Genomic DNA, 16,452 nt, shown 5'->3' on the forward strand with positions numbered 1-16,452 from the left:
CTGCGTTTGGCTGCAAGCTGCAAGCAAAAAAGGTGAATCCACCCAAACCACTACAGCAGGACAAAGCAACTGTAGGACAGCGATGCAACAATACTATCTTCCTGAGACAGAAGGAAGACAGGAGTGGATTTAATGCAGTAAGTAGGTAGTTCCAGGCAGAAAGAAGCCAGAGAATAGACTAGAGGCCAGAAATTTTGGTTAAGTCTTCTGGAAGTATGTAGATGTGTCGAGAGAAATGAGAAGACAGTATTTCTTCTGTGGGCAGCTCCTTACCACTTTGGAAGAGTTTGGAGTAAAGGTACCTGCCTTCTGGGGGACTGCTTCCTAAAGGCAGCATGGACTGTAATGGTAGAAGGTGAGTAATTCATAGTTCACTTGAGTCAATACAGAACTAATGCTCTAGGGCAATGACATTTTCCCCAAAATGGAGATGGAGGCCCCTATCTCACGACTTTCTTTGTAAGAATATTTACATAACAACCATGACCTGCTCAAATTCAAATGACTGCTACCCTGCTTACCTAACATAAAGTCTAGAGATTCCACTGGATGGGAATATCCCTTTGGATTTGGTGTTCCTGTTGTATTTGTGTTCACCTGCTGTGTTAGAAGTTGCATCATGTGGGCTATGGTGTTCAAATTCAGAGGTGGCTGCACGTCTTTACTTTGGTGGTTAAAGGAGGTAATTCCTTCTCACAGTTCAGATTTTGTAAAGTGATTTGGGATCCTTCAAGATGAGAGATGCTATCTAAATGTAAAGTATTCCACCAGCACAACTGAAAACCAGAACCTTTGAAACTGATGCTGCTTCACTGCAAACTTGGAGAAATGTTTTTTTTACTCACAACCTTTCAAGATTTTAATGGAATTCTTAAAAGAGACAGAATGATTTCAATGTACAGAAAGCAATTTCATCTTGATAGTCTCAATTAGCTTTTAGGGTTGAAAGGACACAAGTCTTTTCTGTTGGTCATCCAGTTAGAATTACTCTTTTGAGCTGCTTTAAGATTGGTTCATTTTGTGTTTCCATTTCTGCTTGCAGTTACCCTAATATCCCTCAGAACTGGCCTCAAGCAGCGAAGTGAAAGAAGCACAAGCATGCTCAAACTGTGACAAATTAGTGAAGAACTTGCCACGTCTAAATAGCCATATATGTTAAGTAAGTTAGCAGTATCTTTTTTGTAAACTATTGTTTGTGGTCAATGTGGTAGTTTTCTTTAAAGCTAACCTCATTAAGTTTGATCTGGCTTTTCCTTCTGAATAGATGTTTTCTTTGCCTTCCAGAATTTCATATAGTGTCTCATGGTATTAATTATCATTTCATAATAAGCCATTCAACATCTAGCATTTGATTTCATTGCAGTTTAGAAATTCATACATATGAAAATTCAAACTTTGCTGTGCTGAAGGTGTTGAATTAAGCCTTAAAGTTCTTAAACTAGGAAGATAAACCTAAGTGCAGACCTGTATTTTTGGTAAATACAGCAAAGAAATGTTAATTTTAGGAAGAATCTCCTGTCAGCTGTCTGGGTCTGTGTGTAGTATAGGATATTTGTAGTTATGTCACTGTCTCTTTGAAAAATAGAATATAACCTCTAAATAGCTGGGCTCACATGATAGGCAAACTGTCAGCAGCTAGTAGAAAACTTCAAAAGAGGAAAGATCTCTGAAGAACACTTAACTTACAAGAAGGGACTTTATTAGCAACATATCCCTATGTCAAATGCAGAGATATAGGTAGTTCTTTTCAAAACTCACATGGTTCTAGACTCAAAGACCCTATAGAACAGCAACTTAAAATGAAGAGGAAGGACCACTGGGACTAGTCCTCAGTCAAGCAGAATGCACATCATTTGTGTATAACCTGGTGCCTTGCATCTGCTGAGAACAAACTGACTGAACTGATAATTTTACCAAAATACTGTGAGACTCTAGCAAACTCTGTTTTATAAAAAGCCTGTCAATTAGTTTTCATAGGAAACTAACTTTTACATAAGGCAATTTGAAACTTTCAATTTAATTATTATTAAATTCATTTTGGCATCTTCTCAACTTTGAAGTTAAACCTCCTGCCTCCACCTCCTAGGAAATGAGGCAGCAGAAGGCATGTTTGGAGAGACCAGGAAAAGAGATCAGACTACCCAACACTGTCACCATGAATAGGCATTAAAAGTGCAGAAAGCTTTAAAAAGTTGACAATAAGGTTTTTGTATTTTCCTAATAAAGCCTTTTTGGTTGAACTTCTGTGGCTGCATTGTCGTAAGTAGTTATTGAGTAGTTGTATTCTTTAATGTGAAATAGGAATGAAATAATTACAAAGTAGAGCTTGAATAAATAATAAAATACTTGGTAAAATTGCTGCATTAATTTTTTTAGTTCATCTAACCTGTCCTAGAAACAAGAATTAGGAAAGTAAAACTAAGAAGCCTTCTTCTGAACTGCTACTTGTACATAACTGTAACCGAAATATATCTCTACCATGGGGACTACTCTGTGTGCTCTGGAGAATGAGGACACAGCTGCGCATTTCAAATGCTTGCTATACATCAAGACTTCTTCCATACAAGATGAATGCAAAGCCAAGGTTAATTTTGCTATTAGAAGATAAAATAGCAAAAATTTTGCACATCTGGCTTCATGCTTAATCTAATATGAATTACACGCATGGTTTTGAAATTGAAAGCTGCAAAATATTTGTGAAAACAGATAAACAACACCCAAGACCTGGGTCACAATCCTGACTTAAGTGAAACCAATGGTGAAAAAATGCTAGACTTTGCTGTCAAGATATAACCCTAGGAAAACAATGCACCTACAACATGACAAAAGGGTATTCTTATTTACACCAGTGGAGCCACTGGTATTCCCTGGAGGAAGAATTACGCTGATGAAAGATAGAGATGATAATATTTATTGCCCATACTGTGTTATTTTCTGGATCATACTTTATTGAATGCTAACTACGTGGAGCAAAACCAGCACTAGGGAACATTTATATTTCATCAGCTCAGTCCTGGCCATACTTAGGCAAATAGGAGTTTCACAAATGAGAAGAACAAATATGATCGTGGTGCAATGTCCTTTCCAAACCTGGGCAAGCAGTAGTTTGAAACAGCACATTGACAATGCATTTCCCATTGGTTTAATGCATCTATGACTGATTCCCCAGTGCTTACAAGTCAGTTTTTTGAAATTATTACTTTGACTTCTTAAGTACACACTTTGCAGATGAAAATGTATTTGTATACCTTTTAGTAAAGTGTAAATTGTTTAAGAGAAAGGAATACTGCATTTTAAATACTACCATCAGTTGTAAAACTGACACTTCATATTAGCATAGGTCATTTGGGACCTACTTTGCAGTCCAGCAATCAAAATCACTTTGCGTCCACAGTACTGTGATGATGAAATTCTCATAATTCCATCTGAAAATGCTTTTGGTTTCCCTGTCAGTTCTTATAACCAGCAAATCCATTTTGTCATAGCAAGTAACTTTCTGCAGTGATGAACAATACATAATTATCTGATGTTGGTCTGCTAAATTTCCTCTCCTTTTGTTATGTATCATCTCTTATTAAAAAAAAAGGGTTACATTCATTTACTTAGACCTTCTCTATGCTGTTGCTTGGGGTAGCAATAGATACAAAAGGAAAACAACAACCTGTACTGCCTGGAAATTACTTTGAGAAATTACCTTCCTATAACTCAGTTGCTTATACTCTAGGTCAAGGACTAATTTGATGATAATGTGTAATAATTAGTAATTTCCCAATACTCTTATTTACTAAGTGAAAGCAGGTGTATCTATCTGATATAAAGGACAGTACCTGGTGAACAGAAATATTGAAAAATACAGCAAACTGAGCTCAAGGAAGATTTTCTGAATTTATAGTCCCAAACTCTTTACCCATATAAAAAGTACTTTATATACCTTTCTAAAGGACCATAAGCAAAATGTGATTTTTTTTTTAGACTAGAGATGAGCAAAAATGGGAAAAATTGTTAGAGGCAAAATTTTTGTCAGGAAAATACTGTCTGAAAAAATTGCAGTAACAATCATGTTGTTTCTTCAATTTTTAAGACTGTAACTATGTAGGTCTTCAGCCAACAAGCACTGACAAGAAAATTCTACTTAGCTGTAGACTATGCCATAGACACCGTTAGGTGATAATGCATTCAGTACTAGACACCTAGTATTTTTCTTTTGTTCCATGAGTATTGTATTTAGGAAACCCCGAAGGCCTTAGTATTTTTCTCCAAGAACAATATTTTCAAAGTTATGAGTCAGTATAATGCTGTCTGGCAACTCTTTCATGATACTTTAACTAATATTTGTGCTGAATACCCGCAGTGGTATTTCAGAGGAAAGGTAGAGTGTTAATATGTATTGAAATGCTTGTCTATGACCCTTAGAGAAAGTTATTCATAAGTCTACATAAGAAAACACCCTTATTTTATGAAGGCTAATAATGCATTATGCTAATACATTTGCTATTTACATGTCTCACAGCTGTTGGTGGACTTTGCTTTTTGGTTCTTTTCCAATTTGCCTAAGTCTCTAGCAGAAAAAAAATTACAGTTCGTATGACAGATGATGGATTAGAGGAACTTGGGGAATTCACGACACCAGGGTCAGAGGAGAAAATAACATGGGAGATTTTGAAGGAAGGAACCTTTGTCCTTCCAGTAAAAGGTGGAAATGTAATTGTTCAGATTTCACTTTTAATGAGAGTTTATCACTGGCTTATCTTATTCTTCCTATTGGCATTTCTGTGTCACATCACCAGTCTTGGACTTCCACACTCACTGAAGGACAAATGTAACCTAAGCAATTAAATCTTATAATTTTTTTCATTAATCAGAAATTCCTGATCTGATGTTCCATTTTCTAGCTCCTGTATCTAACTTCCATGGTTATCAGCAGAGTCATGCTGTCACTTACACTCTGAGAGTTTTCATAAGGAGAAAGGACGTAAAGGATTTGCCTTTAAGATATCTAAAATTCATAGTTGAGAAAAGAATTCAGTTGTTTGAGCAAGTCTTCTCCTCCATTTCTGAGTTTTGAGTTTTGCAAAATAATGTACCAACAGAAAGCTGTAGGTTCTCTTGACCAAGAAGAAGAAATAAGTGGAGGGAAGAAGGCTGGGGACGGGAAGGCAGAAAAAGGGAGAGATTTAGCTCCAGAAAGGGAAGAGAAAGAAAGAAGAAAAAAATTTCCCTTCTTTCACTTTTAGATAGTTCTTTTGAATGATGTGATAATCTTCATCAGTCTTTGGCAACACTATGCACCTCCTTGAGTGCTTTGAGCTATTGAATGCAGTTGATGGTGACAGCAGAGGTAGGTGGCAGTTAACAGGTAAGAGCTGACAGGTAACAGCTAACTCATGACAAACAATTTTCCAAGGAGCTACGACTTACAAAATAGAGTTGCAGTCCACTTTTGTACTAATGCATCATTTGATTTGTCTCAAAGCGCTGATGGTAGAACTGCCTCTAAGAAACTGTTTCCAGTGCAGAAGCACTAGTCCTTTGTAATTCATGAGATCATAAAAAATTGAAATAGCCATATCACACAAGGTCATGCAGGTCCTTCATGTGCCTAAGGTGGAAAAACATTCCTGTACAATGAAAATCATTCTTTTTCATGGAGGCTTTGTGCTTGAAGCCCCTTTCTTGCTATCATTAGATAGGGATGGGCATACCTAATGGCTAGAGCAAAAGCTTGTGAATCAGGCTCCTTGGTCTAGTTCATGTTCTGCTTCAAGTCATGTGGCTTGTGCTCCTCATAGAACTACACTGTGATGCATAATTCACTTATCTCCCTGATAGGGAAGCAGGAGGCTTTCAGGAGGTCCTGCTGAGTGCTGACTGTGGTGAGATCCTCTGATAAAAAGATCTGTAGAAATTCAGAGGTCTAGCAGTACAAAAATGAACTGTTTAGTAAAGGTCTTACTGTGAGAGAAACAAAAATCTAGTACTATCTCTTTGTGAGTTTTCCAGGTCATGATTGTTCACTTCTTTGCACTATTTTTAGAAGATGAACCTCCCTCTTTTTTGGTCTTGCCAGGAGATAAGGCAAACTTGCCTTTGAGATAAGAAGTACTTAAAAAAACCCCAAAGTAGCTGTACACTTTAAGGATATGCCTTTACTGAAGATAACCAACCTGACACAGACATATGGTAGGAAACTAAGTGCATATTATCTTGAAACTCTCTCTCCTATACACTCAATTTAGATGACAACTTCTTGACTCAGTAATGTTTTTCCTGCCTATTGTTTCTCTCACTTCAGGAAACACTAGCACTATGTAGAGAATAAAAGCAATCAAAGGCTTGACGAATTGAATTTGCTAAAATGTGTGCTTATGGCATTCAAGAAACAAAAATGTCTGGGAGAAGAGAGTTGTTTGGAGGCAGTTATTTATGACCAAGGTATATGAATGAATGCAGAACAGATCTGGTTGGTAACTATGGAATCAAGGCTTAGAGAAAACGTTCAAAGGATACCAGCATCAGAAGAGAAAAAACTAAAGCTTTGGGGATTATCTGGAAGATCAGGACACTGCTGGAAATCTGAGAGGAGTGGTTACTGCAGTCTTACTTTTCATCTCTCACTTTCTTGTTTTGGGCCTAACAGTTTCATGATTTTTAATTCTTATTTTGTCTAGGTAGCTGCCTGAAAAAGGCTTGTGTACATTTTCCAGTTGCCTCTTGGACAGAACTCAAATGCAATTAAACTATTTAAAAACAGGCTTTAGCATAACTCCAATCTACGTGTTATCAGGTCTTGCCCTGTTGTAGCATCTGCTCCTGAACACAGTAGATCATATCAGTAAAAGACAGAAGTTCATGTTGGTCAAGGAAGTACACAGAAAACTCATAGAAAGTATGTAGAAATAATAATGAATCACTTCATTCTTTTATTGAATGGTGTAATATATCTTTTGGTGGAATATATCACCTTTTGGGGTGTGAGGCAGCCTTTGTAGTTGACATTAGATCTATTTTCCCATAGTTTTATGAAGGGCAAACAAGGACTGGGCCTATTTGCTTTCATTAATATTTAGGGCAATTCTGTAAATACAGAACTTTTCATATTGGGGATAAAGACAAAAGAAGATGCCATATAAATATGTATCCTATATACACACATGACATGTATAACTTTTTCTTAATTGTCTTACAAAGGTATTTGTTTCAATGCAGGAAGTTTGTAATCTGCACTTTTCCACTCTAGGCTTGATGGCTTTGACCACAAAAGATGGTTCTGATTTTATTGAATGAAAAGTGCAGATTCTTAATCTCTAGAATATCTAGAATATCTAGAATATCTAAAATACTTAATCTCTAGAAACTACCCATATTGGAAGCAATTTGCAAAGGATTTTCCTTTCCTTAAAGCAGTATATGAAGTCAAGAGTGTCTTCAGTAGAGGTGCTGAACTAGCCAAAATCCTTGGTAACTATGTTTCTTTTCCCTTTAATTTCTTTTTATAGTCCCAACTCACAGCACTTTGGGGAATAGCATTTCAGCTCTGCCAAATATTTTTACTTGTTTGTCGCTTTAGCCTTTAATGCACAAAGGAAAAAGAAAGAGAAAGAGAAAGAGAAAGAGAAAGAGAAAGAGAAAGAGAAAGAGAAAGAGAAAGAGAAAGAGAAAGAGAAAGAGAAAGAGGAAAGATGTCTGAAAATTATTTTCAAACTTAGCTCAAAGCTAATCCTACTTCTTTCAAACTTTTTTGGCTTGCTTTGCACTGTATCCTGATTCATACTTCAAAGAGTTTTAAAATTTCAAAAATTATAGCCTCTGTTTATACATTGTCTTGAGTACCCTCTCCAATCAAGAATATCATATAGAGCAGAGGAAGATGCTACATTATTAAATAATATTTACTATATTAAAATACCAGACAGCATGATCTACATGGTGTTTGTAAATACACTGGAAAGCTCAGTTCCTACGCCTAAGAGTTTATAATTGAAAATCAATACTTTTTATAGGTGATCTAAAGTAAGTTCTCAAATCCATACTTAGGGGGTATAAGACACTTGGTATTGCTGAAAAAAAGACAGCATTTTATTTAAATACTTAGATTTAAACTTGAGACCTTAATTTCAGGGACCTACTAAATAAATAATAAAAAAAACCAAATGAAAACCCCCCAAAAAAGGTCTAGCCTGTGGTAAGTGAGTTTTATGGTGACAATCTCCACTGAAAGATGTTTCACTAAATGGACCAGGGTGGCAGAAGATGGTGGCATTGGCTGCAGTGGCAAAGAACTGAGGAATCTGAGATGCAATTTAGAGACTACATTAGAATTAATTTAAAGCAGATGTAAAACAAGCCCTGGTGTTCCTCCGGCATATCCATCCTGCTGGGGGACATTCCCTGCTGGGGAAATACCAAAGCCAAACAGGAGATGCTGATGCAGTAACTAAAGTATAAGGGCCAAGTAAGAGTGGCACCAACGCAATATTTGGGACAATAACGCTTATCCTTCAGACTATTCCTCTGCATGCTGAATAAATTTGTACTTTCCAGATCATAGATTATGACAGTTTAGGTTTATCTCTACATCTCAGGGCCTGACTAATAATGGGCTAATATGGATCAGCTGTAGTGCAATTTTTTATGTGTAATTTATAAAGTAATTTGATCTGTAGTCTAAAGTAATTTATAAAATGAATTGAAAGGTGGTATGTGCAAGTAATAACTGCTATGAAAAAGCTTTCAGTAAAAAAAAAAAAGTTTGATCTTAATAAGCATAGAAGCTCTGGACAATTTAGAATAACGCTTTCAGCTAAAATGTTCTTTATAATAAGGAGTAAAGAAATTTAACCCCTTTTACACTTGTGGAAAATGTGGCATACCCCTCAAAAACATGAAAAATAAAATGAAGATGGGAATCTTGATGGCTCAGTATTGTTCTGTGTTGATCTTCAAATAGTACTTATTAGTACTATGGATTTCTTTCTAACCACCAAGGACAATGTGCTAACTTGTCATTTTTGTAAAAACAAATAAATATGAAATTTCTTTAATAAACTTCACTTTAAAGTGAAAGGAAATGAAACAATTTTGCACTGATAAATTCACATCCTCCTATTGGTTAACTATGAAGAAAAATAGTACAGCAAAATGTGGTGGCAAATACACTGTTCTTTGCTAAGGATTTAAAATGAGGAGAGCAAAAATATAAGGAAAAAAACTTAACAAAATCAAACTTTAGAATCTAGACAAGATCTAGGAAAATGTGTAAGTATATTTTTTGAATAATTTATAAAGGCCTCTTTTAACTGGGATTATAGTTGCTTTCTTTAAATTACAAAAGATAATTACAGAAAATTATGTCAGCAGTGACACATTGATAGGCAAAAGCTTAAAATATTAAATGGTCAGCAGGGTGAACAGGGCTTTCACTTACGCCTACTTTCATAAATAGCTCTTGATTTCTCATACAGCTCGTATGGGTCAGGTTTTCGTGGATCAAAGGCCTCTGTTGAATCGGGAAATGAACTCCTGTGAAGAGTGGGTGGATAGGGAATATTCTGTGGCATAGCTGGAGCAGACAGGCTTGTTTGAGGGCTGCCTTGATTCTCCCATCGTTCCATCATCTGGAATAAAAATATACAGAGAATAAAGATGAAGTTTTTAAAAAACTGTGACTTCCACAATGAGATCAAAGACTGTGATTGCAGTTGAAAATGTGTTTTGTAAAATTAGCAAATCCATTTGCTGCCTTTTGAGATGAAAGGTGTGTGCCGTACTGTTTATAAAATGACTTGTTAATTTCTTGCTCATGGGAAGATGTGATCTTTCTCAGATAATATGATCCCATGTGGATTAGGGCCCAGCGTTACCCCTGAAGCCTGTTGAATGCCTCTCACAGAATGTGCAGAGCTATTGGAAGTTATTCTGCTAAGGTGAAATCTGTGGAACTGTGAAGATACAATTATCAGATTCATCAAAATACATAACTGAAAGTAGCCCTTAACAAAGAAGTGGCCAGACTGGGTATCAACTGAATTATTTTAATGCTGTATCTTTTGAGAATGCATGAAAATAGCTAGCTGCCCAACTCTTCTGCATAGGGAGAAGTAGAATACTGTTAACTGTGAGCAGAATTTATAACTTTAAAGGAAAGTTATAAGTTAAGGAAAAAAAAAACCACAAAAGGAAAATGGTTACAGCATGTATTTGAGCATGTAATGACAGTCGAATGTTCAATGATAAAATACAGAATATGGTGAAAAGAAAAGCTGGCATTAGGCTGAGAGAGTCTTTTTCATTTCTTACTGTTTCTTTCTTAAATCAAAAATTACATTGGCATCATCCAATCAAACTCCCAAGCACAGGATAAACTTTTCAGCTACACCAGACTGTTTATAGGAGAGATGTAAGCAACAGTGTATTGTCTATTGATGAAAGCAACCTCAATCCATGTTTTCTCCAAGACTACCCTTAGTGATCTCACAAGTACATCAAGACAGATCATCTGCATTTTTCTTTTTGAAGGAGCTGGCTACTAATTAAATTGCATTAGCAAATATATTTGAAGAGGTTAAGATAAGCAAAACACAAATGTTTATCCCAGGAAACAAATATTTGGCTTTTTCCCTGACCCCTCCTGCAGCTAAGGGTGGTAAAACCTCCAGAACAGTGTGTTCTTGCACACAACCCAGCTATCAGTTAATTACACAAAAAATAACACTTGGAAACAAACTGAACTGTAATTAAATGCTACCAACTTCTAGTGTTGTAACAGCAGTGTTTTATCAAAGACGATTGCAGGTTTACAGTAAGTTTGTTCTATAAACTCTATGATTATCATTTACCTTTAGTTCCTCAGTTTCAGAAGGTGTTTGGCTCAGCAGGCAGGCTTTGCTCTCTATTCTGGTGATTAACAGCATCAGGCTTTTCCCACACCAAGTATGTGTGGACTACAGATGTTTTAGAGTCCTCCTGGTGAACATGCTGAGTAAATATCACTCTGCACATTCCAGGTGATCTGACACTCTTAGCTTCATACTTCAAAATAAACAGAATATGGATATTGGCCATTTAAGTTGTTGAAGACCTCATTCTTTATACAGAGTAGTGTTATTATTCAATCTGTGCTTCTGTCAGAGTTTCAGCAGTAAGTTGGGCTGGTTCATTAGAAAAAAATGAAGAAAAAAGAGATCTAGGTATCTGTCAATCGTAGGATGACTCTTATGTACTAGTATGCATAGGGTAGGATATTTAAGTTGAGAAAGGAAAGTATTAGTGCTATGAAATGCTAATAAGGAAGGTATGAAACAGTGTATTCAATATTCGCCAGAGCTGTTCAGGAAAGACACATTTATTTTGTGTCAGATACAAAAGACAGCAACTAGGATGTGATGTAAAAGGGCACTATAGATATGTAGAACCTATGCAGTACATTGACATATGGAGATACCTTAGTTGTCATTGACATAGCTACCTTAGTTGTCATCAAAATAGCTAAAGTACAGAGAAGTACCTAGAGTACCTTCAGGTACCCTTTGTTCCAAGATAAGTTTTTCTATGTGTTGGGTAAATTAGCCTATGTGGCAAGTCACATGAATGTCACAATAATATTTCTGATAGCTTTTCTGGCTCTAAAGGAATTACCTTGGGTATATATAAACATATATCATTGTATTATGGAAGTGCAAATTCAAAGGTCTCCAGAAACAAACCTGATTATGACACCTATGCCTAAATAGGAAAGGAGAACTGAGCTCAATACAAGTTCCTTATGATCAAGGAAAAGAATGGAGAATTATGTTTAGTTTTACCTTCAGTGAGGAATCTAAAAAAAAAAAAAATCCAAGTCAGAGAAATCACAGTTTCTATCTTATCACTATGATGCAGAAAGACAAGTGGTGCCCTGTCTGTCTAGAAGTGAAAGTTTCCTTATTTCTTGGACAGTGCCAGAGAAATAGAACACTTACCTCTTTCAAAATGTGAAACTGAATAAAATTTAAATATTTAAAGAAGGCTTTGAAAAGAGAAAGGAAAGTATAATTATCTTTGATGAGCAAATTTTTTCTTGGAGGAAGGACAAGAAACTGGAAATCAATTGGCAAAATCCTACTGGGTCTCATATATCTAATTCTTGCTTGCTGGTTAGCTCTGAATCTTCAAGTGTGAAGTCAAAAACTGAGCAAATCATTCTTACTTGTGGGTAATACTGCTAACATAAATAGTTACATAAACAGATTAACACAAGGGGAATCATATCTCCCAAACTCGTATCAGTTAGTTAAATAGTCACATAGTGTTTTGCAATGTGAGTTATCACAATGTTAGCTTACAGATGAAGGCACTCCTGGAAGCGCAGGGCATCAAATCTAAGTTGCGGAAATGGTTTGGTGACATTGCTCAAGTTCATTTTGCACTAATCAAATTGTATTAAATATGATATATATAATAAATGCACAATATACATAGAAACCACAGGAAATTTCTGTCAGCCCAGGTTATTCTGGGATGCTGAGAACACAGACACAGTGCACAGCATCCCTGAGCCTCTGCCTCAGGGAGAGGAGCTTGTCTCTTCTCCTCTTCCAGCCAATGGCCCATGGTCACCTTTTTACTTTAAAGAATGGTGAGGGCCTCTCTCTTGTGCAGCCAGAGAGGCGAGGGGATAGCAGTAGTGACCCAAGCAGAAAGGAAACATGGGTTTATGCCATCTGTAGTTTTTTTTTTTCTCCTGTTACACACCTACAGGGCTGTGCTGTGGTGTTGAGAAGACTTTCTAAACCTCCCGGTGCTGGCCTTATTGCTTCAGACTGTCTGCAGACACTCAGTGCTTCAGGGGCACTTGGTTTTAATCTTACCTTCACGTCTTGGGCGCTAGAAACATGTCTGATTATTTCTCTAGTTAAAGTGGTGACAGTCAGAGCAATGCACACTACCTTAACCTGGTTAATAATCTGTAAATTCTCTTGCTGAGACTACCCCAAAATAGACTAGCTGTGATCAGTTAGCCTGCATGCAGGCACAGTAGCTGCACACTATGGTGTTATAGTATATTTCTGTGAGCCCTGGTTTCCTCAGGCTATTGCATGAAAAATTTCATCACTCGGGTTGCTTCTCTAGATTCTGATTATTGGCAAGTGTTACCTGAGTATGAACTACTATGCTGTTTATATAACAAAACTGTGCAGACAATCATCAACAATATCCTGACATTTATATATTTGATAGGTACCTAAAGAGGGTGAGCACAGACAGTGGAAGGTCTCTGAATGTAGGTCTTTAACAAGTAAGTTCCAAGTTCTCTATTTCATCACTTTTTACCTGAGATTAAAAGCTGAACATCCCAGTAAAACAGGAACCTTAAACTGGTGAGAACAAGCTAGCCCTTAATAGTCAGATTTATTTTTACAAATGCCCTGCTACTTAGATGAATAAATAACCTTATGCAATACTTATTCCCATGTATTGTTTTCATCTTCTAGCCTTTTACATCAATACCGCACAAGCTGAAATAGTCTGCTTAATCAGCTGCTTAATTAATTGCTATTTGGACTTGACAGGCTCTGAAAATTATTTTTGTATGCACGGTCAAATATAAGAGGATGTGAAGTTGTCCAGATTGAACATAGCCCCCGCCCCTGCCAATAAGAAAGCTATAAATGCTTTTAAAATAGCAGGCAGAGTCAGGGCTCTTTTTCCTTCTACACACCTCTGATGAGAGATAAACACTACTTTAAGATCTTTACAATCTAACTTAAAAAAATCCCCCAAAACAAACAAACCAGACAACCAAAAATAATAGACTATGATTTCTTTTTACACTGTGAATGTTGTCACAGTTTCAAGAAATGATAAAATGGGGCATCAACAGAATAAATACAGTCGTTGCTTACAGTCTTACAGTAGGAAAGGTCTCCACACCATGGGATTTAAAGTCAAAATCATAGAAACACGGAAATGTTGGTTAGAAGGCACCTCAGCAAGTTATCTACTCCAAGCTCTCATTTCAAGCGTGGCTATTTCCAGCTCTAGATTTACTAATGCAAGAAAGAATAATAAATGTTTTAAGGATGTTAAGCTCACTCCACTTGTAAACCAGAAAAAGTGTATGTTATCCATTGCAGACAGACAATGAGAAGGCCAACTAGACTGGCCTCACTGCTGGGGCCTTCTGCCACCTCCTCCAGACCCCTCATTTTTAAGCCACTGCACTTCTGGTTCTTGACACTCATCTTAACATTGAGATATTCCTTTCTCCAGACCGCTGCTGGTAGACTCCAAGTCAACAGGACTGCAGAGCTTATTAGTGAAGGCCACCCCTGATGCTGTCTCACCTAGACCTGGGACACTGCTGCGAGGTGTCTCATGAGCTGGGAACAGAAGGGTTAGATAAAAGTCTACAGAAATTTGCTTTGAATTATAGTCATCTTATGAACTCAATGTGTATAATTTTAGAAAGGGAACTTACAGGCTTTGGAGTTTTCCATGGAGAAAAGAAACCTGAAATAAACAAAAAATAATGTTAGCAGATTTTTCTGATGAATAGAGTAGAGGCTCAGTGATGTCTATGCTCCCGTTCTCATTCAGGTCTGTGGATAATACTGATATATATATGAAAATTCTCTACACACAAGGGGTGAAAACATAAAACACAGAGGATCATTTCTAAGAAAAAATATATGCATATATTATATGCATATATATATATATATATACATACACATATATATGCAAGTGGAGCTATTGAGATCATTGCCATACTATACAAACAGCATGGGATTAGGTTAAAATTAAAATAACTAAACAAAAGGACTTCCAATTGTCTTAATGGACATTGGATAAGACACCAAATGACCTGGTCTTGATGCGTCAAATGCAGTCGCACTTTTAAGAAGAAGCAATTCAGAACATCCCATCAACAAAACCTAATAACACAAGAGATTTTTTTAGAATAAAAGCCTGGAGAAAAATAACTGTTTCATCAGTCTAGATAAGGTAGCCATGTCTTGGGAGGGTTGCTTGTTTTGATAGTATCCTGTTTTTTTGTCAGTTAGCAAGTCATCAGACATGACTACCTCTTCTACACAACTAGTTATATCTTCTTTCTCTTGGTTATTGACTAACTGTTAACTTGCTTTAGTGACTGTCACAAATTTCAACTACTGCAGCTTATAAATGTTTAAAACTCCAGATATGTCCTTCTCATAAAAGGAGATAACTTGAAACACTCATTGTAACATTCTTATGCAGCACAATGTTAAAAAAACTTTACAAAATATTAAATAAAAAGAAGCATTTCAAAGGATATTGGGTCAAATTTTTTAAAATACCAGCTTTCAGCATAGCTTTAATTTAAAAACTCATTCTCAGTTTAATAGCAGGTAAAAAAAAAAAAAAAGTCTGTGAACCTTCCTAAGTAAGATTAAAAGCTAATAACATCGTTCATTTGTTTTGTCAGAAACAGAAATGGGGCTTAAATTGAGACATCTAATAGGAAGGCTGCTCTTTCAGTCAAAAAATTAATTAAGTCATAAGAATAGTACTGAATTCATTATTTCTTTTTCTAAGGTGAGTCTAGAAATAAAATTAGGGAAGTATCTTTCTACAGACAAATCACAACAGGGATTTTATTTGTACATAGTATTTAAGGTTCCTAGAATTCTGTGATAATGAGGTATTTTTTTCTGCTGTGATAACAAATGCATTTAGACTGAAAAAATCTTGGAGTGAAAAAGCACTCGAGTCTTTTGTAGAGGAGCACTGGTTGTTTTGCAACATTGGTGTAGAAGCTGATACAGCTTTTAAGCAAAAAAGTATATTGGGAAAAGTAATCTTGGAAATGTTTATGTTTACTGACTCTACAGTGTGGGGATAAAAATGGCTATATTAACAAGTAGATAGATTTCTTTCCATCTGCAAATTCAAGCTGAGATAATAGGCATCCCATATAGGTCTGGCTTGTACATCACCTTCAGTATTAAAGATTCTGTAGTAGAAACTTATTTAATAACTTCTTGGATGGCAGATGGCTACCTTTTTATTGTCTGCTATTGTTCTGTACAGAAAGTTAAAAAGTATTTTTTTTCCCTCAAAGCTAAAGATAAGGCTTTAAACTTGCAAGAAGGTTGGCTGAAAGGTATCTCGAATCTACTTACTACCCTAATCCGTTGTTTGGAAAATACTGGTAAAGGTAAACCCCCGCCCCCCAGATACTCATGCACCTCCCATAACTTATTGTCAGCAAAAAAAATTACTCCGGGTCAAACTGAAAGGTCATTTTTTCCTATTTATTTATTCTTTCTGTCTATAAATATGTTTTTCTGGTGTTATCAGAAAATGTTACTATCAATTAAAAATATAATATGTATTTATAAATCAAATAAATAATGAGATATACATTATGTGAAGATTTGTTTAAAAAAAAATCTCAATTAAAAAAAATCAATTATTCATCCGAACAAGGAG

The 16,452-nt window shown here is 36.1% G+C and overlaps 1 protein-coding gene across 1 annotated transcript in view; it reads right to left on the bottom strand.

The window, feature by feature from the left end:
* Positions 1–14,487, bottom strand: part of MAGI2 (membrane associated guanylate kinase, WW and PDZ domain containing 2) — a gene marked incomplete at both ends in the record, with an annotated part of 68,569 nt that extends 54,082 nt beyond the window's left edge. Inside the window, 2 exons of the mRNA XM_029086134.1 lie at positions 9,425–9,614; positions 14,456–14,487. Of these exons, the coding sequence (XP_028941967.1) occupies positions 9,425–9,614; positions 14,456–14,487 (222 nt within the window). The remainder of the gene's footprint in view (positions 1–9,424; positions 9,615–14,455) is intronic.
* Between the last annotated feature and the right edge of the window lie 1,965 nt (positions 14,488–16,452).

Source organism: Antrostomus carolinensis, unplaced genomic scaffold, assembly GCF_000700745.2.
Source record: "Antrostomus carolinensis isolate BGI_N321 unplaced genomic scaffold, ASM70074v2 scaffold1890, whole genome shotgun sequence".
NCBI lineage: Eukaryota > Metazoa > Chordata > Aves > Caprimulgiformes > Caprimulgidae > Antrostomus > Antrostomus carolinensis.